At 36.3% G+C, this 26,257-nt stretch overlaps 3 protein-coding genes across 6 annotated transcripts; 1 reads left to right on the top strand and 2 right to left on the bottom strand.

Annotated features, from left to right (window-relative positions):
- Positions 1-2,316: 2,316 nt before the first annotated feature.
- hscb (HscB mitochondrial iron-sulfur cluster cochaperone) lies at positions 2,317-9,235 on the bottom strand. The gene is made up of 6 exons (XM_006640320.3): positions 8,730-9,235; positions 8,064-8,160; positions 5,724-5,813; positions 4,681-4,825; positions 3,708-3,755; positions 2,317-3,176 (listed from the first exon to the last, which is right to left on the bottom strand). Exons 1-6 carry the CDS (start codon positions 9,137-9,139, stop codon positions 3,082-3,084), a joined length of 885 nt encoding a protein of 294 aa, XP_006640383.3. The 5' UTR covers positions 9,140-9,235; the 3' UTR covers positions 2,317-3,081.
- Positions 9,236-9,445: 210 nt separating this feature from the next.
- Positions 9,446-20,991, top strand: chek2 (checkpoint kinase 2). Of its 4 annotated transcripts, none has more exons than XM_015366464.2 (15): positions 9,446-9,544; positions 10,799-11,108; positions 11,460-11,584; positions 11,824-11,956; positions 12,326-12,416; positions 12,515-12,611; positions 12,726-12,779; positions 14,104-14,168; positions 16,648-16,747; positions 18,161-18,247; positions 18,537-18,700; positions 18,845-18,963; positions 19,182-19,267; positions 19,885-19,950; positions 20,259-20,991. In XM_015366464.2, exons 2-15 carry the CDS (start codon positions 10,823-10,825, stop codon positions 20,340-20,342), a joined length of 1,557 nt encoding a protein of 518 aa, XP_015221950.1. In that variant the 5' UTR covers positions 9,446-9,544; positions 10,799-10,822; the 3' UTR covers positions 20,343-20,991. The 4 variants fall into 4 exon arrangements, with proteins under 4 accessions (XP_015221950.1, XP_015221949.1, XP_015221951.1 ...); XM_015366463.2 differs by having other exon boundaries at positions 9,454-9,571; XM_015366465.2 differs by lacking the exon at positions 9,446-9,544 and adding an exon at positions 9,580-10,456.
- Positions 20,992-21,469: 478 nt separating this feature from the next.
- gstt2 (glutathione S-transferase theta 2) lies at positions 21,470-24,934 on the bottom strand. The gene is made up of 5 exons (XM_006640191.3): positions 24,747-24,934; positions 23,764-23,851; positions 23,020-23,170; positions 22,177-22,353; positions 21,470-22,085 (listed from the first exon to the last, which is right to left on the bottom strand). The coding sequence occupies exons 1-5, from the start codon at positions 24,868-24,870 to the stop codon at positions 21,939-21,941; spliced, it is 687 nt and encodes a 228-aa protein (XP_006640254.1). The 5' UTR covers positions 24,871-24,934; the 3' UTR covers positions 21,470-21,938.
- Positions 24,935-26,257: the final 1,323 nt, after the last annotated feature.

A 26,257-nucleotide genomic window follows, 5' to 3' on the forward strand; every position in this document is an offset into this window, starting at 1 on the left:
CCGTAAAATATAAAAGTCATTCACATATGGTTCCTCTACTGTATAGGTTTTGGTCAAAAAGAGGTTAAACCTACATTTTGAATGTAATATAATACAATAAGGTCTTAAAATTGATGTAGTATTTAATCTATGAAGCAGTTAATTGTGCTGTGTGTTAGCAAAACAAGGTGAAGAAAAATGTCATATATTCATAGGATTTTTCTGTGAATGAAAATTAACGAATTCCCCTTCATTATCAACATTTACACAATTTATGAATGCAATGCTTCAATCTTTATTCTGTCTCTTGCTGTATATACAGCTGTGCTTAAGATAGGTAACTAAATTGCTGGACTAACCTGTCTTTCAGAAAATGCTTTAAAAAAGATGTTATAAGCAGCTTTTGAAATCTAATTCACTATTTAGCCTCTGCAAGCTCTGGATAAAAGCATCAGATAAATTATTACTACAACATCTATTGACAAAGGCATAAAAATCTGAAAATCATTCTTCTTCATGACTTTCTAGGATTTAAAATATCAGCTAAGAATGTGCTGAACATTTATGTAACAAGATTCTAATTTTTGTATTCAGAATTTCCCTTATTTCCAGTCTTTTCACTTCAATCTGCCACTATGGTGTATTACTAAGTGATATGCTTCCCTCTACAGCCTAAATAAGGCATTTATCTTTTTTTTACATTTCTGAAAGTCATACCTAAGAGGCATATTAATATTCTGAAATACAGGTTAGATGAAAGAAGAAAATAATTGAATGTATACCTAATTCCCCTGCAGCGGTTCTGTCAGAAACTACAAGATTGAACATGTTTCAGTCAGAGTGGTATTTAATTATTTGGTTCATGTCCAAATCTCACTTTATTTAAAAGTGAATCTGTGCGATATAATAAGGCTATCAAATGATCTCATTAAACATGAAGTAGTTATTGATTTTATACATACTTATTCCACTTTAACAGACATAAAGAGCATAATATTAAATTAACTGTTGATTGTAGAACTCCAGTAAAACTGTAACTTAATGGTGGATACTGTCACATGATTGGCATTATTAAACTTGCTACTGCTTGTTGTTTTAGGCAGAATAAATATTAACAAAGTTCCCTTTGTGCTGTAGGTAATCAACAATCTAACAAAAGCTAATGAAATTTAAGCATTAGCTAACAGTTTTCAGAACTTGAGGTCTACAATATTCAAAAACAGATTTTTTAATAAATTAAAGGCTGTTGTTCATATTTTATCCCTGTGCCTAGGGTCATAAATCCATTTTATATTTCATGGATTCCAATAAAGTGGACTCTTTAAAACTAGTCATAGTGAAGGTGAAAATTTTTGCGGTCAAAATATTCATGAGATTACGGTGGCGAGTATGAGACAGACAATGTATTAGACAACTGCAGTAATTATAAATTAAGTCTAATCTGTTGTTTCCTTCAATTCTTAGCATAAATCTACAGTACATTTGCATTCCAAGCTTTTCTTGCATTAATCTTTTAAGAAGGCATGTTTAAACAGAGTAGGATTATTCAAAGTTGATTTAATATTTGCAAATTTTCATAGTTAACAGCAAACCCATTCTTTTCTGTCTGTCTGGGCACACTGCCATAGTGTTAATATTTCTCCTGGAATGGATGTGCTAATTTGGTCTAATTCCTTATTTTCAAACACATATCATTACTCAGTAGTTTTAAATATGCATTCTGGTGGTTATGCATCACCTGTACAGATCTTTGATGTCTATAATGAACATTTCTTAGATGTGGTTCTTCATACAGATCACTTGCTTGCCTCTTACTGCACTACTTTTCTTGAAAAGGTGTGATTTTTCCCTGTTAAATTAAAAGCTAGACCTATGTGCAGGAAATGGCCATTTATCAAATCTAACAGTGGAACAGAAACAGTACACATTTCCATATACAATGTAAAAGCATAACATCAGTTATCAATGACTTACAACAGACATACCCATTGGCTATTGCTTTGGCTTGTGCTCTTCGTACAACCTCAGCAGTGTCTCATCAAGGCAAAAGATAATATTTAAGGCAGCCAGCTTCATAAAATGTCTTCAACATCTTCAACAAGAAGACTTTAACATGTGAAATTTTACATTACACAACATCCTGTCTAGTAGAAGTGAAGGCATTAGTGGGAGGTTCTGCTTTAGAAGAACAGAAAATTATAAGGAAGAAAAGAGATATAAAAAAGGAAAACCAGAACCATAACATGTTTCACAAATGAGCAGATTTCAGGCAGGGATTTACCAGATGGTTCAAATTCACGTTACAAAATGTCCATTTGTTGATGTTCCCCAAACAGATTAAAATGTTTAAATGATTTTTATTAACATATTTCTCAGATTCAATAAATACCCCTAATATGCCACTACTAAAACAATATGCAGAATGCATAAAAGAAATTAAACAACCACACATTTGAACTGTCAGCTATACATTTAGTACAGCGATATGCAGGTTTGCATATCAAAAGAAATAAAGAAGGAAGTTACATGAAGGATTTCAGACCACACAACAATTTCACAGTTATGTTACACAAAAGAACATTTGTACATTCATACTCACTGTATGTGCCACTGATAAGTTTTACCTATTTGAAAGCATCCCCCATGAAAGACAATTGTCCATTAATGTGCTGGTATATCTTTCCATCTTCATCATTAAATTGTACACAATCCAAGATAACTCTGTCAACTTTTATAAAAAACAGGCATTTCTCAATTTATGCACTCTTAATTTGCATATTTTTAGTATAACACGCTGCAAAAATATATACCATTTATTAATTTAGGTCAAAGCAGTTAACACACTTGGCCATTGGTTTTGAGAGTCGGCAATTTCTGTCTCCTTTCCAGACACAATTCATCCAAAAAGTGCAATTTTTTTACTTCCTAGTGTCAGTGTCTTTATAAACATTACTTAAAATTTTAGCCACCTGGGCTATACACTTAAAAAAAGAATTGCTTTTCTTCCATTTTAAAAATATATACATACTCTTGTCCAAGTTTGTTAACAAAATATAAGTCTGAAGAGGTACATCCATTCTGGAGCCCGAAATTGAAAGGCCATCATTGGATCTGAGAAACTTTATCTTTCACTTTTTCCTCAATGTTAGCAAAATACTTCATTTCAGCCAAAAGCACCTTTGCTCTGTTAAGGTCTCCTGAAATAAAGAACACACATTTATCACTCCATCATTCCTGACCATACGATATTGTGATACTACATGTGAATGTAGTACTGAATGCCACTGTATCAATTCCAGACTGTCCAAGAGCAAGTGATTATTGTGAAGAATTTGGCTGGTGCTTTTATCAAAAGTGACTTTCATTTATACAGCTAGACATTTTTCCTGGAACATTCTGAGTGAAGTGCTTTGGTCAAGGGTAAAATAGCAGTACTGTGATTTGAACCACAATCTTCTTTCCTGTTAAGAGTCCAGACTTTACCACAGCTCCACACAGTTGCCTTGATGACTTGAGATATAGTCTTAGAGATTTATAACCTTAGAAATTCAAAACTGTTCTTGCATACTGTAAATCTCAGAAATGTTAAGTGGGATGTACATATTTCTAAATTGTCACACCTCACATATCCTCAGCTATCAAATAACAAAAAAAATAATTTCTAATTACACATGGGGAACTACATTCAGTAGTGCATCAAAGAAAATAATATAGATTTAGTACAGTACCTTCGCTGAAAGATTTATTAATTTCTCCAATCAGGTTTTCCAATTTACCTATTCAGGACAAAAAAGTACATTTTACAATTCAAGCTATCATTGCATTCATTATAAAGGTGCATACAAACTAGACACAAACAACGAAAAAAATATTTTAAAAGCAACTATAGTTCAATTGGAGTAAACACACCAGTGGAAAGCAATGTGACATTAACATAACGCAACAATATACACCTTCAATGGAGATGTCAACACTTAATAAAAAGATTGCGTTCCTCACATTTAGCAGCTTGAATTATATATGGATAATATTATGTAATGATGTTGGAATCATAAATAATACATCTAAGAGTCCAATCTTGTTTACATCAAATTAGAACAGCTCTTTCAGCAGTTTAAAAATGTAAAGCACTTTGCAAAATTTTAGCTTATAAAGTGCCTATAATAAATTAATATGATGGACAGATTGAATGTCTGAATATGTAGATAATATATTTAAGCAAAGATAGATCACTCAGTTTTGCATCAGCATTATGAAAAATATATGTGCAGAATGAAGATAGGAACACTGTGCTAATCTTGTGAAAACTCAGCTGCTGGGACACACTATATAGCTATAAAGGCTGTGCGTTTATTTGTAATGTCCAGTACAGATAATCATGAAATGTACATAATCTGACTGTCTGATAATAAATATCACCATACTTCATGCACAGGGTCAATTTTCTATCTTGTTTGAGCATTTACTTCAAGTAATGCATTTTGGCACTTTATAAATAATGTATATTTCTTAGAGCAGAAGGAAGACTCTGCCAGAGGTGATAATTCTGCTGTTTATGAAGTACAATTATTTAAAATATTGAAGAATGTATTATAACTATAGTTCCTTTCAAAGACAACTACCACTTCAGTTAAAATTTCAGAGAAAAACTAACAGTTCGTGTTAAAAGCTAATACAAAGCACCAAGACGCATAATTTTACCTCTGACGAAATGCCAGATGTCACTGGCTTCTTCTTGACTTTGTGTTTCAGCCAGTCTTTCACTTATCTCCAGGATATCCTGGAGAAACTCCAGGCTCAACCCACAACCAGGGTCTCCCTCCAGTTTCATCCCTTCAAGTTCCAGCTAAGGAGAAATGAAGACTTTTTTTTTCCCCACATACTCAAATTGATGAATGCAGGTAATCTTTAAACTAGTGAAAAACGGAAGTGGTATTCTGAATGAAAATTACTGAAAGTCCAATGTCTTTATTTATGCTGGTAAAATCAAGCCAAGTGTGCTAAGATACTGTATGTATTCACATCCAAATTTATTCATAGCCTCAAAAAAAAATGTAACAGCTGATTTTGTATGAAAATTTAGGTGTACATTTTATATAGTTCTTGAGAAAAACAAACTATTGTATGACTTTCAGACCTCTATCTTACAAAGAACATATAAAAATAGTTGCATTATGTTTAATTGTAGTCAAACCCCAGCAATCAGTATTTTGTGACCCCACCTTTGACTTGTGGAAGGGATTACTTTAGTAACAAGTGATTTCCAGAAGCTTCTACAAACTTGATGTTTTGTGAAACTGCTAGATGACTGGAAAACATTAGAGAACTGACATCATTCATTTTCAACATATATACATGGTATAAATAGATTTTAACATTTAACACTTGCATTTAAAAATATATGCAATAATTTTCCCATTAATGCTAATTGATTCATTTAATACTCCCTTTTATAGGTTAGACTGAAATGTATAAATGCTGAAACATCAACACCTGTATACATTCCCAGGCTTGTGTAAATTATTACGCAACATTTATTACTGCATTAATGTCACAAATGTTAAAAAGGAAAACACTGAAGATTGTAATATTCTAAGTTAACACCTGTCAAGGAGTTGGCTTAGTTCAATAGCTGGTTTTCATCCGTCAGTTCTCTCACTGTATGCAAAAAGTAATGGCAATATTTTGAACTTATCTATGTACTGTATCATTGTCACTGCTAATTTGACAGGACTGATACTTACCATATAAAGCCCACGACTGAGAGGCTTAAGTAAAGTCCTGTATGCTCTGTTAACCAGGGCAGACTGACTTTCAGAGTATTCCTGCTCCTGCTGTAAGAGACATCACAAAATAACTTCCAGGAAGTAATCAATAAAGACCCTGCATGCTATTTATTACAGCACATGTTCCAGAAATCTCACAGGGCAATCATAAGACTTTATTTTCCCCAAAAGTAATTTTTTTCCCTTTCCGTCAGTGTTCAATGTAGCATACTTAACATGATCTGATGATGTGATATAATAAATTATTTGTGAAAGGAAAGTTACTAGTTCTGACAGGCAGAATGTGCTTGAACGTACCAAAGGTTAAAAAGCACTTGATAACTCTTTATATGAAATGCCTCTCATTTTCATTAAAAAAATAATGTAGAAAAAACAGAAGGTCCACATATATCTGGGACTAAACAGCTTCAGTCTTGAGGCCAAGCATGAAAAACGTATTCACAAACCTGAAAGGTGCTGACAAGGTCAGCCCAGAAGATTACTTTATGCTCAAGAGTAAAATAAGTACAAAAGGGCACAACTACAAGCTGCTCATGAAAAAGTATATTTATGGCTGAAAACAGGAGAGGCTTTTTACACAAATTTTTGTGGAGGTTTGGTACCAAGCCATGTTGTTGAAGCTAATACTGGAGATCAATAAACTATTTAGACAAAGGTACCATAGCAAGCTACTATTTTCCTGGACCAAATTTTCAAAACCTTCACAATAAGTATACAAAGTATTACAGAAGCAGCTGTAAACCGCTTTATGCTGATCCGTGGTAAAAGCTACAACACAGCTGGTCATTTATCAATTACATCATAAATAATAACATGAAATTAGGTGCAAAAAAAGTTATGATTACCTAAGCAGTGCTTCAAAGTGCCTTGAGCGTTAAAAAAAAAAAAGGTCTATTATATTCAAACAAATTAACACAACATTGGGGACCAGATCTGTACATGTGTATTGCCTACTGTTTAGATGCAACTCAGTCCAGTTATGAAACAACTACATTAACGTCAATGTGGGATTATGCAGTACTTTTGTAAACCTACAGCCAAACCTTGGCATTCAGATCTGCTTGCCATTTTATGAATGCATCTGAATAGGCTAATTTTACACTTACCAGGTCCTGAGTGTAAGAAAATTTGATTTTTTAAAGGTCTTGTCATGCTTGGAATAGTTGAATGTCTTGAATCCAACAACAGAAGCTGGTGTGTATGAAACATGTAAAAGGAAATAACTGAAAAACCATCTCATGTTTGGAAGACAAGTTGAAGGTAAAAGGGCTCAGCAACAGAGGGGCATACCAGGCTTATGCAGCCAATGGGAATCAATGAGAATTAAAAGTGGCCGATTTCTATGTTACAGCCATACATCATGCTACACAAAACACCAACAGTCAGTCAAGCCCCTCATTTAAAACTGATCTGTAGACTGGATCATCTCCAGAGTCAGTCTGCTCCTAGGACCTCAATATCCAAAAGCATTAATTAGTCAGTGCCGCTCCATATGGTTAAATATGGTTAACAATCAGCAGCAGGCAGATTTTCCTGGGGGCTTGAAATAGCATTACAAGCCAAATTTTCACTTTTTCCTGATAATTCTTTAAAAGTGGTGCAGAGTAACAGAAAGTGCTTTGGGAGAAAGTTTAATACCCTACCATGCTAATCCCCAGCACTGATGGTCCTTGTCTTTAATATGCACCATATTGTATCAAATAGACTCTTCTGCAAGCCAAACACATTTCACATCATATCACTTAAGTTAAATGGAATCAGACAAGCCATTTATTTTTAAAGCAAAGTCTTTATTTTTAGACATGAATAGTCTCCATATCCAACACTACTGCATTGCAATGTGAAATTCCAAAATCCTCAGACCAGACTACAAAGTACTCAGATACACTCAGTCTATTTGCAGGAGTTAAGTGTTACTCCTGCCATTTCTGCCATGTAATTCCACTGCTATTCGAGACTGACTTTTTTGTAGTTTGAACATTGCATGAGTATGCCTACACGATTATTTTTTTAAATGTCTGGAGACATTAGAGTTGGCAGGTGCACGCACGCTATGGAGGCTGGTGAACCTTCACTTACAGACTATACCAGAAATGCAAAATTATATTTGATTGACAAAAAAAAACACCAGTCCATAGTTCACTGGGTTTTGATTCTATTCATTGGACTTGTACAGATGCTGAACAGAAACAAGCTGTGGACAGTGGAAGTACAAGTCTACACAGTGACACAACAACGTTTTGCCCGTTTAAGAACTAATTGCAGAAATCGTGCCATACACCTGGAAGCATTGCTTACCTGCGTTTTCTGGCTGAAATTATCAGGGTGAAGAGAACGCTGAAGATGCATGTACCTTTTCTGTAACTTCCGAACATCCAAAGCAAAGGATATTTCACTAAAACAGTGCATAAAGGTTTATTAACACCAGGTGCACTAACACCAACATCTGATGATAGTCGAGCAATAAATGCTGCAGATGTAAAAAGTCAACTAGCATGTACAGGATTCTTAATGGAACAAGTATTATTAGTTTATTCCATGCTGAAAAGAGAAGAAAGACAACACAACGTTTCGGCCACGGAGCCTCACACGTGAAGAAGGCTCCACAGCCAAAACGTTGTGTTGTCTCTCTTCTCTTTTCAGCATGGAATAAACCTATTACTTGTTCCTTTGCAGCCTGCGCATGCTGACGCAGTTACCCACCTGAACTAGGATTCTTAATAGCAATATTTATAAGACCTCTCTAAGAATTAAAACGTTTTAAGAAATGCAAAGCTGTTTTATGCAGTTAACGTTTAATAAATATATGGCAACCCATTAAGGTTACAAAACCATGTGTAACTTTAGCATATCAGAGGGATCTCGCTGAAAACAATTTCAGTCAGCCAACGCAGACACCTGAGATCGAAACTGCTCAAGTGGACAAACTACTTAGAGTGCCAGACAGACCAGATTCCTTCTCACCAGTCCATGATGTCGAAGAAGTTGATGTTTTCATCAAGTGGCTGGATGACAAGGCAAGCCGGGCAGAAGAACGCAGGAGGCGTCTGCAGTCGTGCCTCGCATTTCCAACAGTGTAGTTTTTTCAAAACCGTGCAAAAAGTCCTGGAAATCATACCGCATCGACGTTTCAAGAGCGAAGTGGCTGGGAACTGATTTGATTTGAAGTGCTCCAAAAAATGCAATGTTTTTGAACAGACTCCAGAAGAACGGCGGCTGCCCGAGCCATTCAAGGTGAACACCGTTACGAAAGCTTCACAGCCAGACGTGGAAGGTAGATGTTTTAAGACAGACTGATCATTTCCAACATAGAGCCCTAGGCCACAAACTCTACGGAGTGAGCTGGCAAATCGTAACCTGTTTAATATCAGCATTGTTTTTCCTTTAAGTCAATATCCATGCATGCCGGTACTGCCTTCACCTCTCGTAAGAGGAGGAGGTGGGTAGGGAAGACAACAGGAAGCATCAGAATTATTTCCGGTTGGATATATAAAACATAAAATTGTTTAAAAGTAAATATGCAGTATTAATACTATGGTATTTACATGCATTAGTTTAAATTTGTGGGTTCGTTTAATATTATGGAAGTCAGCGAACCTCAAGTTTAAGTCACATATTTCCCAAATTAGGTCTCAAGGCAGAGGCTGAACTACATTTCCCAGTCTGCCCCAGAGTTTCCCCGATTGGTTGGCTTCTGTAATTGGTTGATTTTGTAAAACGTTTCGGCGTTGTTGAATGTACTACCTGTGATTGAGGAATAATCGGGGAATTTTGGGCATGTGAGTAGCTGATTTTGTTGAACTCAGGTATGACCTAACTCGTATGAATCATGCAAAATGAAAACAGCATGCTTCTGTATTTTCTTTAAGTTTACGCTACTGTATTAGTTTTATTGACCGGGAGTCATGGGCGCAGTTTTTTTACTTTTTCTTTTAATGTGTACGTCATCTGAGCTCATTGCATAGATTTAGCTACAGTTTCTGATTTCTTTAGTCGTGTTAAGAAATGTGTCTCATATCTTAGACGTGTTTCCTTAATTATTTCGGCCTATGTTACCATGTGGCACCGGGAAGAAGGCGGCTCTCTTGTTATTGTTATTGCGGACGGGTGCAAGTTTGCTTCCTTGTAATGCAAGGACTACAGACTATGGGATGCCAGGCACTTTGCCAGAAATATTTTTTTTAAAAATAATGACCCCCACCAAAACGAATGACAACTTTTAATGAAAACACTTTATTTAGTTTTTACCTCGGGCAATTCAAGATTTTGTGGATGAAAGGACTATATACTGTAGATGTACAATAACATTTTGTTACAAGCCACTCTTGATCTTTGCATTACCGTGCGCGGCCACAACCACTCTTTTGCTGCGGAGAATTTGCAGATATGTGCTAAATGGGTGCGGGACATCAGAGAGCGGCCGCCAGAGACCGGGAAGTTGTGCAGAACTGCACCGATTTGTAGGAATCTGCACTAGCATTGTGCCGAATGCTTTGAAGAAGGCACCTCGGATATAGCGTTTTATGTTTTTTAATACTGTGATTTTTTTTATGTTTAGTGTTTAAGTGCAGCGTTAATTTGAATTGGAAGTTACATTCATGACAAGATAATTTATTAAAAGTTCAAAAACAAGAAAAATCCACTGTCTCTCAGGGATTTTATCATAAACGTGCGAAAGTACCCTGTCCAAGGTAGGTGATTTTCTTACCATTTTAAATTCAACCATTATTGATGTGCTTGATTATCCAACCCCATTTGCTCATGTTCACGAAAGCATATGCAGTTTTGCCCGTGGTTGTCAAAGTGTTTGGCCTTACCTGGGTACACGTGTTGTGTTTGCATCTATAAACATAAAAACATACCAGTTCTTCTGAGCCAGGAAGCAGAATCATGATTTTGTTTCCACATGAGAAGTAGCATCAGAGGTTAACAACAGGAAGCAGCTTTGTGCTGAAGGAAAAACAAGGGTGTGCAGAGGAAAGCTAGACCACTAACTACTGTTCTGGTGCCTCTGTTGTGCTTGATGCTTTCAGTAAAGGTAACCAGGGAGCTTAACCATGTCTGAGGAGCCTGGCCCCAGTGACACCCAGCCTCAGTCCCAGTCTCAATCCCAGTCCCAGTCTCAATCCCAGTCCCAGTCCCAGAGCAGCTCCAGTTCTTCGTCGGCGCCTCAGTCTTCCAGCCAGTCGTCCTCGTCTTCGGGCTCAGGCACGCTGAGCTCCGTCGACACCATCCCCGTGCGGGACCTCTCGTCCATTCCTGAGGAGGCCGAAGACCCGGAGGAGCCCCCCCCACAGCCCTGGGGCCGCCTGCTGCCCATGGAGAAGGGCTTCGCAATGCACAGTGAGGGCTCGCTCTCTCCTGCCTGTCTGGACTAGGTCCCAAAGGACAGTTCTGTGCCATTTAGCCATCGCTGGCTTTCGGAAGCTTGTAGAAAGAAGTTATATCTCCTGATTATGAATCTGAAAGTGAATGCGCCACTTTACCTAAATAGTTCATTTCTTCAGTGTTCTCGAACATTTTATTAAGTGGTGTGTTCAGGTGAAAGTTTGTACTGATATTGTAAAATGGCCACTTTGAAGTATAAAGAAAGATTTACTAATTATTTCTTTGTGTTGTGTGTTGTGATCTTAAGCAGTTGCGAACATTAATTGTTTAATGTTAAACGTGGCAAACCTGGCCTTTTTCTTTCAGACTGCATAAAGGATGAATACTGGTTTGGGAGAGACAGACGATGTGACTACAGTTTTAATAATGCCTTAATCAGAAAGTCAGAAAAGTACGCAAGTTACAGTAAGAAGCACTTCAGGATATTCAGGGTAGGAGGTACTTCTGTTATCGTCCTTGGTCAACTGTTCCGGTATCCACTCGGAACAATTCCTTTTGAAGATTTAATGCTTTTGTTATCCCAATATGTCTCTTTATGAGACAATTATGAAATAATTCATGAAATAGTTGTCTGATGCTGTGATTAATTGGGTCACAGTTTTGTAGGAAACTGACACATTTTTAACACCTCCTTCCCCTCCCTTCCCCACTCCAACTTTTCTCTGTGCAGGAAAGCGGAATTCCGTATATTGAAGACCACAGTGGGAATGGGACCTATCTTGACGGACAGTATATGGGACAGGGCAAAAAGTTACCACTGGCAAATAATGCTGAACTGGCGCTTTCTGTCCCCCAGAACAAAGGTAGAATTTTTCTGTGTAATTTTTGTTACTAAGTTTGTTTGTTTTTTGGTGGGGTGTTTGAAAAGGAGTTTTTAAGACATCTACACATCAGTGTGTGAACTAACTTGCATTAAATTGTACTGCCCATGTAGCTCAGGATTCCTTCTTCTGACGTATTTAACCCATTCTAGAGACTGTTGCTTTATAATCTATGTCATTTCTAAAGTTCTCATATCCATGCATAGCTTTTTGTAGGAATCCCAAAGGTATCCTGTAATGTTTAATTAAATATATTTTGTATAAGGGAAGCTGGTGATATGTTACATTAGTCTTACTCTTTTTCTTACTTCCCAGTACCTAAAATGAAATATTTTACTTTTTTCTCTATAGTTTTTGTGTTTATTGACCTCACCGTTGATGAACAGTCAAACCTCCCAAAGGAATTCAAGGACAAATACTTGATATCAAGAAAAATTGGATCGTAAGTGGAGCAGTCGTTAAGTGTGTTGCCTCGCTAAAGGGGGTGTTGGCAGGGAGATGGGATTTTTTTTTCTAACGGAATCAGGCCTTATCTTCCAGAGGAGTTTGTGGAGAAGTTAAGCTGGCATTTGAACGGTCTACATGCAAGAAGGTGGCAGTGAAGACTATAAATAAGAAGGATTTTTCATCCACTGACGTGAGTGTGGGATTTCAAGAGGAGTGGTCTGTCATTTTTTATTCTTTTAGAATTTGTTGGCTCCTTCTCAATTGGAGGTTTACTCAAAGGCTAAAGTAATGTTTTGTTTTTTAGAGGACAAACCCTTCAGCCGAAAGAGAAATTGAGATTTTGAAGAAAGTAGACCATGTACGTGAGTAACCTGCCGTTCACCCAGTTGTCAGTGGGTGTTAAAGATGTCTTTAGGTTTTTGGTAGTCAAATATCTGCAAGGTGTTGCTTTGTGTAATTATACCCTCTTACTACTTTTTGGCTTAGTATGGACAAAGCAATTTATACAAGTAACTTTATTTAGCAAACATTCAAATGACTGAGAAAGGGCATGTTCTTTCTGAACATCATTTTATGCTAATTGTTTCAAATGTGTGGAGACACAAAAACACTGCATCTCTGAGTTACAAAACCTATATACCCACATCGTTTTAATACACTAGTAATTATGGAAATGTGAATATAATTCGTTCTGGCTGTTTCATAGCTTTAGAAAGAAGAATTCTCTAGAAAGAATTCCACTTTGCATATATTAAGTCAAAGTTAACACCCAGGGATAGGTGTTAATGTACTGTACATGTACTGCTATGCAAATATCAGGGCTTGTGAACTGTTCTGCTGTTTTCACATTCCCTTCATGCAAAACTCTAATTCTGTCATGATCATCAGATTCAATAGCTTTAAATTACACAGATTCAAGCATTTATTTTTATTAACAGTTATTTCTGGTGGCTAACAGCTAACAGTTATTTCCAATAGATCTCTGTTTTGTAGCTTGGATCTTTTAGCTTTGTGGAAGTGTAAAGAGAAACATATAATTTTGAAGATGAATATTATGCCAATGAGTCCATTAGATTTAAACTGGTAAATATGGTGGATTTATTAGCTGTCTGTTATTACCGCTTAATGTTTGCTACTAGCTTACAGTTTACCTTGAGTTATTGTGCTCACGTTTCTGAAGGTTTTGATCAGTGTGAATCAAATATCACTGAATTCCAAGCCTGGTTTTAGTGTTTCTCAGTACTTTGTGGTTGATGGGTCCTTTTGTTGCTTTGCCGCAAAGCTCTGAATCACCAGCCCAAAAGAACTCAGGAACTGGGCCACATTTAATATTTTTAAATGTGGCCTGAACCCTTTTCTTATAAAGACTTTTTCGAAGGTCAATTTCTGCTTGATTTCCTTTCTGATTGTTATCTAATAAAACTGCTTTATCCTGGGCTAGTTTTTCAGTTTATTCATGATGTTGCTGTACCGTGCCAGTGTCATGAGTCTGATTTATATTTAATTAAGTACCCTGCTTATTAAATATTGTATATATCATTGACTTCAATGTGAGCATCTAATACAGTGGTGAAAGAATGGCTTTTCCCAAAATCTGCCATTATTTTATTTTTACATTTATATTTATTTTACATATATATATAATGTAACCGTATCTCTTGAAATCCTTTTTTCTTTCCTAGCCTTGTTTGATAAAGACTGTTGACTTCTTCCAGACTGAAGAGACGTATTACATTGTCTTAGAACTGTAAGTATGTTGCCAGAAACAAAGTGCACTGCATTTTTATTTTTTTGTAATGTTTTCAGGCCTAAACGTAAATTCTGTACCTATTGCTTAATGTATAAAAACACATAAAACATAGAAAGTACAGGCATTTTTATTGTATTTAGAATAATTGCATTGTCATCAAAGCAACAACTCCAAGAACAAAAAAAAATTGGTCAACATTGAGTCATGCGTGACTGAAATTGAATGGTTGCTCTCTTGGCTAAAGTTGTTCTAAAAGTGAATCCGACTGCAACAATATTATCCGTTACCTGCTGAGTTTCCCTCGTGGCCAAATGATCATAGCTCTCACAGATGGCATGATGACTCATGCAGCCTGAAATTCTGGTTCTAGCTTCAATGGGATTAGGATATAATCACCTGTCTTATTAAATAAGTTATATAGAGAACTAATTTAGTCTCTTTTTTACGGTGATAGGTTTTGGAGGCTGGCTTTTAAATATAATGTAGCATCACATGCTGTGCAATTTCTTCATTTGTCATTGAGAGACACTTAATTAACGTCCTGCTTGGGAAATCTATAACTGTCAGTTCCTTGCCCATTCACAAAATCTTAGCCTTGTAATTGGTGGGGTTACTGTTTTCTTGTGACTGGATTTAATGGCATGCAAAGTTTCTTTTGGTCAACTGATTAACATAGTTTGGGGAATAAAACATTCTTTAAAGTAACTTTAATGTCAAGAATACTAGCAGCATGGAGCAGTGGTCAGGGTTCTGGACTTGTAACTGGAAGGTTGTGGTTTCAAATCCCAGGTGATTTGAACCCACAAATTCAACCCACAGCAGCACTGCTGTTGTAGCCTTAAGCAAGATACTTTACTAGAATTACTGCAGTAAAATACCCATATTTGTATTTGTGTATGGGTGCAAATGTGAGTTGCTTTGGTTAAAGGCTTTAGCAAAATAACTTAGGAAAGTGAATATGATGCTGGTTTCCTGTGTGCCGCATTCCAGATAACTGAGGAAATCTGGCTGAAATCCTGAAATCTTAGAGGATTTTAGTATTGCTATATGCTTCATGCTTTGAGGGAACAGTAAACAGGTTGTACAACATAGTTGGGAAGATATGTATTTGTGAATGCTGGTCACATTTGTCACATTGAGAGCCTGAGTGAACAGACAAGAGCACAGACCTCTTCCATGGAAGTGGATTTTGGTCACAAGGTCACACAGAAGATGCTCTGCTTTCTCGTGAAAAACAAAAACCTTCCGTGTTCTTCAGACGTTGACGTTGAATACCAGATGAACTGTCTGAGATTTTCATTGAGACATTACCACCCCCTGCACAAATTGGATTTAATTATGAGATGAGAATAAGCATTGCTTAATAAATGTATGGAATTTGAAATATGCTAATTTCCCTGTTTATTTGTTTTATAAAATGCCACCTTCTTAACTAAATAATACTATGATACAAGCATGAGTCATGCGGTGCATTCTGATCTTTTAACATTGCAGTGAAAGAATATTGTTCATATTGGTGTGTGTGGTGCTTATTTTCCATCACAACTGTAATCTGAACTGTTTGAAACTGATGAGTCATTTTGTAAATTTACAGTTTGGTTGAATTTAGAGGCAGACTTATTCCTGTATCTGCAAGGGATATGTTAATAACTAGTATGGTTTATTTAAACATGGGGTAACTAGATTATGTAACTCTTTGTTACACCCTCTTGATAGGAGCAGAAATGGATTGTTATATATCAATTTTAAAAGGAAAACTTTCATTTTTACAATACTGTGGTTGTATTTTAACATTTTAGTATTTGCAAAGTAGTAGGAGAGCTTCCTCCTCTGGTAAAGAGTAGTCATAAATAAAGCATTATTCACTTTCAGTTTTGCTGATGTCTCTAAATAAAGCTTTGATGATTAATTGCAGTGCTAGAAAATTAATCTGTCATTGACAGAAAAAGTGTGTTTCAGACAGTTTTATGCATATGAGTAAAAAAAGTAGCACAGCATGTGCTGAAGTAGATAGAAACAAATTAGCTGTGTTCATTATGCATTTTAAGATCTAAGCATATGGCTTTCATAAGAGATGGGAGAAAAAACATCCATCTCGTGTAGTTAAATAGTTTTCAGCAGGACCTGCAGTTATTATAAATCAATATATCAAGAAAGATCAACATAAATAACTTTCCAAGAATCATCCTTTTCTAATTAATCAAATAATAACCACATTGTAACCATAGATAAACTTTCACTGTTATTAAATATAATCCCTTTAGCTTAAAGTGTATCTCTGTAGAACCCAGCAGTGCTCATTTCAGCCAGAATTTCATGCTTGTGAAGATCAAAAACACAATATAAACAGGACAAATTATCTAGTTTTATGTAAATATTTTAGTTAAAGGCCTTTAGGTATTGCAGGGGAAAACTAACTGTTGAAACAAAATTTGAAGCTACATCCCACCTAAGTATGTTTAAATGTTTCTCTCAGGATGGAAGGTGGGGAGCTATTTGACAGAGTCCGTAGCAGGTCAGGGCTAAAAGAATCAACTGCAAAGCTGTATTTCTATCAGATGCTTCTAGCAGTAGAGGTGAGTTGCTTTTAGCTGTAACTTAAAAAATGCTTACATAGTTTATCATTATAATGTATTCAGACAAAAAAATGTGACTGCAGAAATTAGAATGCATGACTTTACTAGTGTATTTACTAGTATGTTGCGGTTTGTGATGTATATCCTCTCTGTTGACACTAAAGTTTTCATCTTTATTGCGAAAAGACACCATGTTAGTGGGTCTTCCCATCAGTTCCATAAACTATTGTTGTAAGCTTGTCAATTCAACGCTCTGATTATATTCAACTTTACAGTTTGATCTTTGATTATGAATTGACGTCTGAATACAGTATATTGTAAAGATATTAGTTTTTCCATCTGTCATCTTTAGATGAAAAACTAATTACAGTAATGAGTTTTTTTTCCAAGTATTAATTATTTTATTTTCTCACATTGGGGAGTCCATTTTCTCGATAAGAGTAGGGAGTTATCCTGGTGTCCAGGCCACTATTCCCCCCCCCCGGCCTATACTGTGGCCTCCAAATTGTCCCCATGTATGATTGGCTTGCACTTGCCCTGCGATGGACTGGTGCCCCATCCAGGGGGTACCCTGCCTTGTGCTCGTCGGTTGCCGGGTAGGCTCCAGCTTCCAGCAGCACTGTATGGTATAAAACAGTTTGGCAAATGACATGATATTGAGTATCTAAAAGAGCACTTAAGTCACAATATGATCGGAATTCAACAGAAGAATCCTGATTAGGTCTCTCACAAGGGTTTACATTACTCCTGTCTTGGAGTGCTTGTACTGGCTTCCTGTCTGGTTTCAAGTTGATTTTAAGTTTAAATTCAAGTTTGATGTACTTTCCCCTATGTAAGCTACACTCAACTGATTCTGGTTTACACTAGATGTGTTCCCACTTCTGGACTGTGTGTGACAGAACCTTGTGTTGCTCTGTCACAAGACTCTGGAAAACCAGCCCAAAGGAAACCAGGGACTCAGCCATACTGTGTACTTTTAAGTCCATCTTCAAAACCTACTTTTTTGAGAGGCTTTTTTGTTATTGTCCAGTCTTCATCTACTTTTTGGTGTTTTCTTCTGCTGTTTTACAGACAGTGCTTTTCACATATTGTAAATATTGCTTTTAAAGGAGCTACATAAAATAGTGGAGCATTGTTCTTTTCTTTATAACTAGGTTCAGCCCTATATTCTCAATGTTTAACAAAAACAATATACATGCTAGTTTTTCTCATGTGGGAGAAATGAGCACCAGAATTTAATTCCATTTTTTCTGTTTTATTTTCTTAAATTAGATTAAATTGTAGTGATCTAAAAATTCCTTTTACTTTACGGAAACCTTCCTCTTTTTCTACTCCAGGAAATGTAACATGGAAATGGCCTGTCACTTAATTTAACAAATAAACCAATCCAATGTTTTCTCTCATTATTTGCAGTACCTCCATAACAATGGCATAATCCATAGAGATCTCAAACCAGAAAATGTGCTGCTTTCATCCAATTCTGACGTGTGTCTCATAAAGGTTGGTATATTTTTTCCATCTCGTAGTCCTCAAAAAGGCACTTTAATGTTTCAGTTATGCTGATAATCACATGTAAGATCCCATCTGCTTTGCATGTATTTTTTTTTACTTTTGTTCATTGCAGTTTTATTTGTCTAATCTTTCCCTGTGTTATAATCATCTCTGGGACAAAGTCTGTGCAATTTTTGCAAAAACAGAACAAGGTCTACTTCTCAGCGTCTTCATTTAATGTAAGCACTAATCGGTATGTATGACACTCTGTATGTTAGCCCCTGTCTTCTCTCATTAGATCACAGATTTCAACCAGTCGAAAATTTTAGAGGAGGCGTCCCTGATGAAGACCTTGTGTGGCACACCTACCTACCTTGCCCCTGAAGTTTTCACCCATGCAGAGACAGTTGGCTACAGCCGGGCTGTGGACTGCTGGAGTCTGGGAGTCCTGTTGTTTGTTTGGTAAGTGAGGTTACCACTTTCCAATGACTTACTTTAGACAAAAGAGTCATTGGTATTGGGATGGTTTACTCCTAGAGAACTGGGCAAAGGAACCTCGGAGTGCTCTGCATAGTGTGAAAAATGTTTTATCTGTTGTCTGTACAGCTTGAGTGGGTACCCACCATTCCATACTCATCAGGGAATCAACTTAAGTATCAAGGAACAAATCACCCAGGGGTTATACAGCTTCCTCCCATCTATCTGGAATAAGATTTCAGAACAAGGTAAGGTCTGAACTACTGCTTATACTGTGCAGTTGATGTATTGTTTTAGACCCTTTACTAACCTGAGATTTAAAAAGTTTTTTTTGAGATATTTTGGGAAATTATTTTTTTTCCATTGCAAGGGGTCCTGCTTTTATTTCCTCGATTCAGTGATTTATGACTGCTTATTCACTTAGTTTGCTTAAGGCATAAATTATTTCTTATTTTCAACATTTCAGCCAAGGATCTTGTGAAGAAGCTACTTGTTGTAGACCCAGAGAAAAGACTCTCAGTCCAACAAGCACTGCAACATCCTTGGCTCCAGGTCAGTTCCTCAATTATCCAGTATTATATTATATAATTAATTGCATTGAATGAAGGTATCAGTCAAATGAGCTAATAACGTCCATGATCCTGTTATGAAACACTGCATATTGTAACTAAAACTCCCATGGTGTAAATTTTAAACTTCCAGTTACTGTTACTAGCTCAAAAAATGCAGATGGCATAGTCACATCACTTTGTAATTCAACACAACATAGATGAGTCTGCAGGTTTCAAGGTTTAAGACGTGGATTTTAAAAGGAGCAAGTTGCAATACTGAAGAGTAACTGGAGTTAAAAAAAAACAAAGCATTACATTAAATTCTTAAGCAGAAGTGGCACAGGGTATAAGAAAAATGTTCTCCAGACAACCTCCTCCTTCATCAACACCTGTAATCAGGTGAGAAACGTGTGATGTTTCATACAGTCTGTATTTTATTTCTAGATGGAAATGTCATCTACATGAACTGGGTAAGGTGCTTCACTTAAGTGATAGAGGAAAATTAAAACTGTCCAAGGAACACTCATCATTGATTATTGTGGAGAGAGTAAGAACTTGCAGTATAACCTGCCAATAGCTTCATTCCCTTGTGTTCAAATTATATTACTTTCTTTTCAGGATGAAGATATGAGGGCAACGGCAAAGAAATTAATGTATCCAGAAAGTGTAACTGGCGAGGATCAGGTACTGTTTTTCTAATCTATGATACCTTAAGACATTCAGCATATAATAGTTTCTGCTATTCCATTTTTAATTAAATGTCCAAGCGTTTAATATCATTTTATTATATACAACAAAAATACTAGTCATTAGCCACAGTCCCGATAAATAAATCCTGTATTAGTGATAACTGGGGTTCTTGAGACCTGTGGAAGATGTATAACGTTAACTATTAAGTTAGCTTTGCCAGGTCAGATCAGGTGACGAAAACAAAAATATCTTCCTGTCTGGTTCCTGTTTAGTGATAACTAATATGTATATAATTATTTTAGCCATCTTCCAGTAGAAAGCGACCACTGCAGGAAAATGTGGATGAACAACCGAGCAAAAGAATGTCAAGTGGACCATCCACTTAAAACCAGACGGCGTGAGTTATTTTACACAGTGCACATTTTAAAGACTTTCATAGACGGCTGGTTCGCAATCCTTTCTATTGTTATTTAAAAGTTCCTCTGCACCGTTGTGTGGAAACACATTTTAGACTGTGATCGTACTGTCTGAAGAACAATCTTGTGTTCAATAAACTTTGAACACTTTCAGGGAAAGAAAAACACCCGTTTTCTTCAGAAACTTTGTGTGGTATTAACTTTACAGAAGGATGACGATTTCAAATGGTCCAAGTTCCTTGGATGCTTTCCTCCTTATTAAAACTGAATCAGGTTTTCTGACTTTTTTACTTGATTTAAATTTTCTTTAAAGAATGACAGGCTTAATTTGATTTTTTTAATGTTGTCTCTTTTTTGTGACAGCAGTGTATTCAGGACGTTCATATACATGTCTTTGTAAAGAATGACGCCAAGACACCAACACGTTTAATTTGATAAATTATTAGCTTTGTAAAAAAAACTCTTTATTTTTTAAGAAAACATTTTTATAGCTTTTTTATGCAGGACATGTGACATAGGTGTATCTGATTATCCTGTACTGTTTTATTTTTGTTTTCCCTGTTTTACTTGGTTTTTGTTAAAGTGACAGCTTTCTAATAAAAAGCAACTGTAAAAAGCTTTTATAGTAGTCTCAAATGAGAGTTCTTTTAATTTTCTAATGAATTATATTTTCACCCACTTTGGATTAGTACTTCATTGCAGTTCTTTTCATTACCAGTACATCCATTGTTAGCCTATAAAAGAAAAAATCTGCCAAAGGTAATACTGCATAAAATCTCAAGAGAAGCCCTGCCTATTACTCTATGTTTGTAACTTAATTATACAAGATTGTAGAATTGTGATTATCGTGCATAAGCAATCACATTACTGCTGCCCTGGTGTCATTGCACTGTCTTCCTGTCAGGTTTTAAGGATTCTATATCATTTGCACGGTTCAGTGCCCCAATATGTTTCCTTCATTATGTCTGTGATCACCTCCGGTTTAAACTTTTATACACACTTTTGCTGTAGTTTCCTTTCATTGTATTTCATGCAATGTGCTTTTTAGGGCTTGTAAAGTCATTTGCAATTTTAAAGGTGCAACTGTACTTTTCACACTCGAGCACAAAGAGTTGAGTTTATTTGGAAAAATATTCTCATCCATCATAAGAAAGACACTTGTTCCTGGTGAGGGGTCATGGCAACCTGGAGCCTATTTCAGAATCACAGGGTGGAAGGCAGTACAACATCATGGACACAAAACTAGTCCATCACAGGGCACACATACAACACATACTGTAGGTAATAGCCAGCATGTGTTTGGGAGGAGGAAATGGAGCACTCAGAGTAAACCTATGTGAACAATGGGAGAGCATGCAGACTTCAAATGGAAGATGCCCTAGACTGGACTTCATCTCAGAACCAAAGAGCTGTGAGTTAGCTGAGCTATCTGCCACACCCCACTGTATTAAACAAATTATTATGGGGCTTCATATGTGCATTTCACAAAACATTTTCACCGTGGGATCCAGTAGTCATTCGAAAACAATGACATTTCTTCATCCTTTACATAAAGAATGGACCTTTTTATAATCTAGATCTAGATTTGTCCTGGAGGCGATACAGTATTTCATGAACCTCATCAAAAGTGTTTTTCAGCGCCGCCTGTACTCTGCTCCTCCAAGACAGCAGTTTGGGACGATCTTTCAGTACATCACGGCCTGCACCTAGAGGCTGCAGAAAACAAATTACATCAGACCCAAACATGGTGTGTTTGTAGGAAGACAAACTTCAACACTTTAAGTTGAACATTAACCCATCAAACCTGCATAAGTTCACAGATGGACAATAAGTCTGCCACAGAGATGTCATCCCCGCACAGAAAGGGCTGTCTTTTCAAAAACATAGACTCCAGTTTGTCCAGTGTCTCATCCAGCTCTGTCAGAGCTCTTTCCAGCTTTGATGGGTCAGGAGCTTGCCCTGTCATTCGAGGTAGTAACACCTGGAATCAGATATTGCAAATTCTTTAGTACTATAATGGCGTCCCATCCAGCGTATACCCTGCCTTGCACCCATTGCTTGCTGGGATAGGCTCCGACTCCCCCACAACCCTGTATTAGATGAAGCGGTTAGAAAATGGATCTAAGTATGAATGGACAGTACAGTATATTTGAGTACATAACAGTTGAGAGGCTACTTGTGAGTCCACTTGTGAATACCCCTACAGCAGTCATTCATCTCCCTGTCAGCTTTGAGAAAAGGATGTATGGTAGTAAATAGCACATTGGAGGGTTGTATATTAATACATATGTTTTGGTAAGTGCCATTACAAACGAATTTGATGAAAGGCAATAAATTAAATAAAACAGGGAAACAGAGGCAACCACTACACCGCCTTCTCAAATTCAAAGTGCCTCATGAAGTATTTAAGCAATGTTCTGAAATACCACACAAATGTCAGTCAACACCTACTGTAAAAATGTCTATGAATATAGACATGTCTTTGAGTATTTTTAATCACTCATCATATCTCAAAATTACAGGTACCTGCGTCCTTTACCTGCTGTGAGGGTGGTGAATTGTCCGAGCTATTTTAAATCCAATCAGACAGACGTTTAGTGTTTTGAACTCAGTGAGACCTTTCAAATAAAGAGCAGACATTTCCTACCTCCAGCATGAAAACCTTGGCCGCTCGTGGTCTTGTGTTGGTGTGGTGCCAGGCAGTGTATTCGTCCACTCGAGCTCTCCTTTCAGGATCCTGGGGGTACCAGTGTGCAGCTGTTTTATACTGGGTCGCCAAATACTTTAGGATAGCATCACTGCAATACAAATAATAACTGCCGTTATACCCCTGTAGTTATTAATTTTCCTACTGGGTTTAAATGTTGCAGGTCAAAGTGGATTATTACAGATCACAAACAGAGCTAAGAAAAAATGTATAGTGACAAGGAAGTCTAGAATTTTGTATTGTTAACTTATGCACTCGGGTCCCCAAGCTATAAGGAATGTCAATGTAGTAAAAGTTACTTTTTCACCGCAATATTAAATAATACAAATACAAAAAAAACAAAATTTAATTGAACACTTGAGTCAATGGGGCTGAAACATTATTATATGAATGCATCTCACACATCATACTTTAAAAAAATGATTATTTGTATGCATGTAATTAAAAAATATATATTATAAGACAATTGTCTTAAAGTGTATTCAGAATCAGAATATTCAACAGGGGAATATTCAGCTCTTGTCATCTAAGTCCTACTGTCTGCAAATACAGTCATCCAACTATGAAAACATTTATTAAGTTATTTTCCTATCAAAGGAAGTATTCCTACAATAAATTCAAAGAAAAATTACACAAAGAAATCAAGCCATAAAGGGTTAAGTGCTTTTACTTTCACTAGCTTACCTTTCAGTCAGAACAAAGCCATGATCTACTATTACTGGCACCTTCTGCATAGGGTTTAGCTTGGTAAACTCGGGAGTTCTGTTATCGCCTGAATTGGAAAGAATGTTTTTAATATCATGTAACATGTTTGTTAGAGCTGTGTTAATATATATATATATTTGAAAGGAAATGGCATGCCTGTTTCTTGCTTGTATTCACTATTTTAATACCATGCTAGGAACAATTTGTAGCTATCACAAACATTTAAAGGTTAAAAACAAGTAAGAATACAATTGTGTATATATATAGTAAGACATACTGCATCAAAATGCAGTGCATACTGCATCAAAATGCAAAATATGAGAAAAAGTTAAGTTTCTTAATAGTAGACGTCCGATAATATTTTCCTTGCAGTTACACGGTTCTTCCACAAGATGGGTACAGGTATCTAGGAATTAGTGTGCACTTTCGTGGCTTTTAAAATACTACACTGTATAATGGAAAGGCATTAAAAAAACAATAGAAAAGAAACAAAGTCACATGCATTTCCATGAATACATATATACTGTATATTAATTTGCAATAAATCCGTTTGTGGTTAGTTCAGAATGGAAAGCAATTTAACGGCCAAGGTTCAAAGTCCAGACCAAATGGATTTCACATTATTTAGCCTATGAATACATAATTATTTATAGTCAGATTAATCGGTTCTGTTTCCTCTGGGCCATTTTATTTAGTAGATCGTGTTTTTCATTATGATCATCATTTGAATTCAATAACTGATTTCAGATCGAAACTACGTTCCGATGTTTACACTGCATATTTCACATCTGATGAAAGTACTAATGAATACTTTGGAAAAGTGGTACGAAGACGAAAACAAATAGCTTGCAGGCAAGTGATTTTTTTATTATCTAAAATTATTTAGAATTTGCAGTGTGTCGTTATATATACACAAACTGCCGATAATTTTAGATTGAAAGCAAACTACACACTCGTCTCACCTTTTCGTATAGCAACAGTTTTCACCGTGTGCGGTATATTATTGTGTTTTAGGAAAATAAGCACAGCCCTGCAAGGCTGTGACAGCAAATCCAGGTACACTTCTAGTGCTTTTCCTGCAGCCATAACTGTATCCTTTGCAGAAGATATAATCGCCCTCAGAGTAAGCGATAGAGGGCACGTTTCTCTCAGGTCACGCATGCGTCCTATAGGCTTTAACGGTATCCTATCCGGCCTCGCCACTTCGAGCAGGACTGTTGACTGTTCTGTCATGTTAAGATTCGGTGCTCAAATGAAGCAGCTTAAATAAACCATAAATTATTAAATAAATTGTTTGCTTAAAAATGAACTGTTTATACAATGCAACTGTGGAACTGTGTCTAAATCCTCAGCAATGCCCGGGTCTATTCTGGTTGTTGTCTCACTGAGTTTGGTATACTTTTTGAATAATAACCACTTGGTCTTCTGAATAACCGCGTCCTGAAAAGTTGCCGTACAGAAATAGTGTCCCATGTGAATGCTGTGATTTGCTGTATGAGATGATTCGTGCACAAAACCAGCTCAAGAAAATCAACAACAGGCCGCAAGGCAGGATACAACTTGGATGGAACGCCAGTCCATCACAGTACTTATTGTATAATGTCATGATAACATGAAGCCACATATTGTAAACCCATATACCCGTATTGTCAGGAAATACTGATATTGTTTTATTTATATATATCATAGTGTATCGTTATCTCATGATTTTATGAATACATTCTTTAAGCTCAGTATGTAGTTAAAACAGTTTTTACTTACAGATATTCAATATTAATTGTAAAGAAGAATCCCTAAATTAAAAGAATATTTTGCTGCTGTTTTAAAGCATTTGTTTTCTACATATCAGTATATACACTGTGCCTTCATGATTTCAAGAAATAATTTCACAATACAGAAAATCAAAAGCAAATTGCTATTTTTTCTACATAATGTCTCTGTAATGGTATTAGACATGTGCAGTCCATAGCTACAGAGACTTAAATAGATTTGGTACATACATAGTTTTACTGAGCATAACACATCAGTCTGAAATCTTTTTAAAGGCTGTTTTACTTTTTTAACCAAAGCTGGTAAGTTTCTTGAGGGTATCCACCAAGAGGTTTGGCTAAAAGCTAAAAGTTTTTCCTTTTTTGTTTCACTTTTGAGCTTAGAGTTAACCTCTGCTTGTTTTGTTTGTTTGTTTGTTTGTTTGTTTGTTTGTTTGTTTGTTTGTTTGTTTGTTTGTTAGCAGAAAGGTTATGAAGTGGCAGAGTTGGTCTCATAAAACTAAAGATATTTATTTTATCAGGTTAAGGATCATGTGTGTTGGGCATAGGCCAATTCAATCGTTGGGCAATTGAAATTGGGTGCCAACAGCATAAATATAATTGCTTTGCTGCACTGGTTATAAGATTTTTCTTCATGGGGTCCAAAGATAAAAAAAAATAGCATTACAGTATTTTAGCAAATGAACAAAAATATTGTTGCAAGG

Source organism: Lepisosteus oculatus, chromosome 22 (assembly GCF_040954835.1).
Source record: "Lepisosteus oculatus isolate fLepOcu1 chromosome 22, fLepOcu1.hap2, whole genome shotgun sequence".
Classification (NCBI taxonomy): domain Eukaryota; kingdom Metazoa; phylum Chordata; class Actinopteri; order Semionotiformes; family Lepisosteidae; genus Lepisosteus; species Lepisosteus oculatus.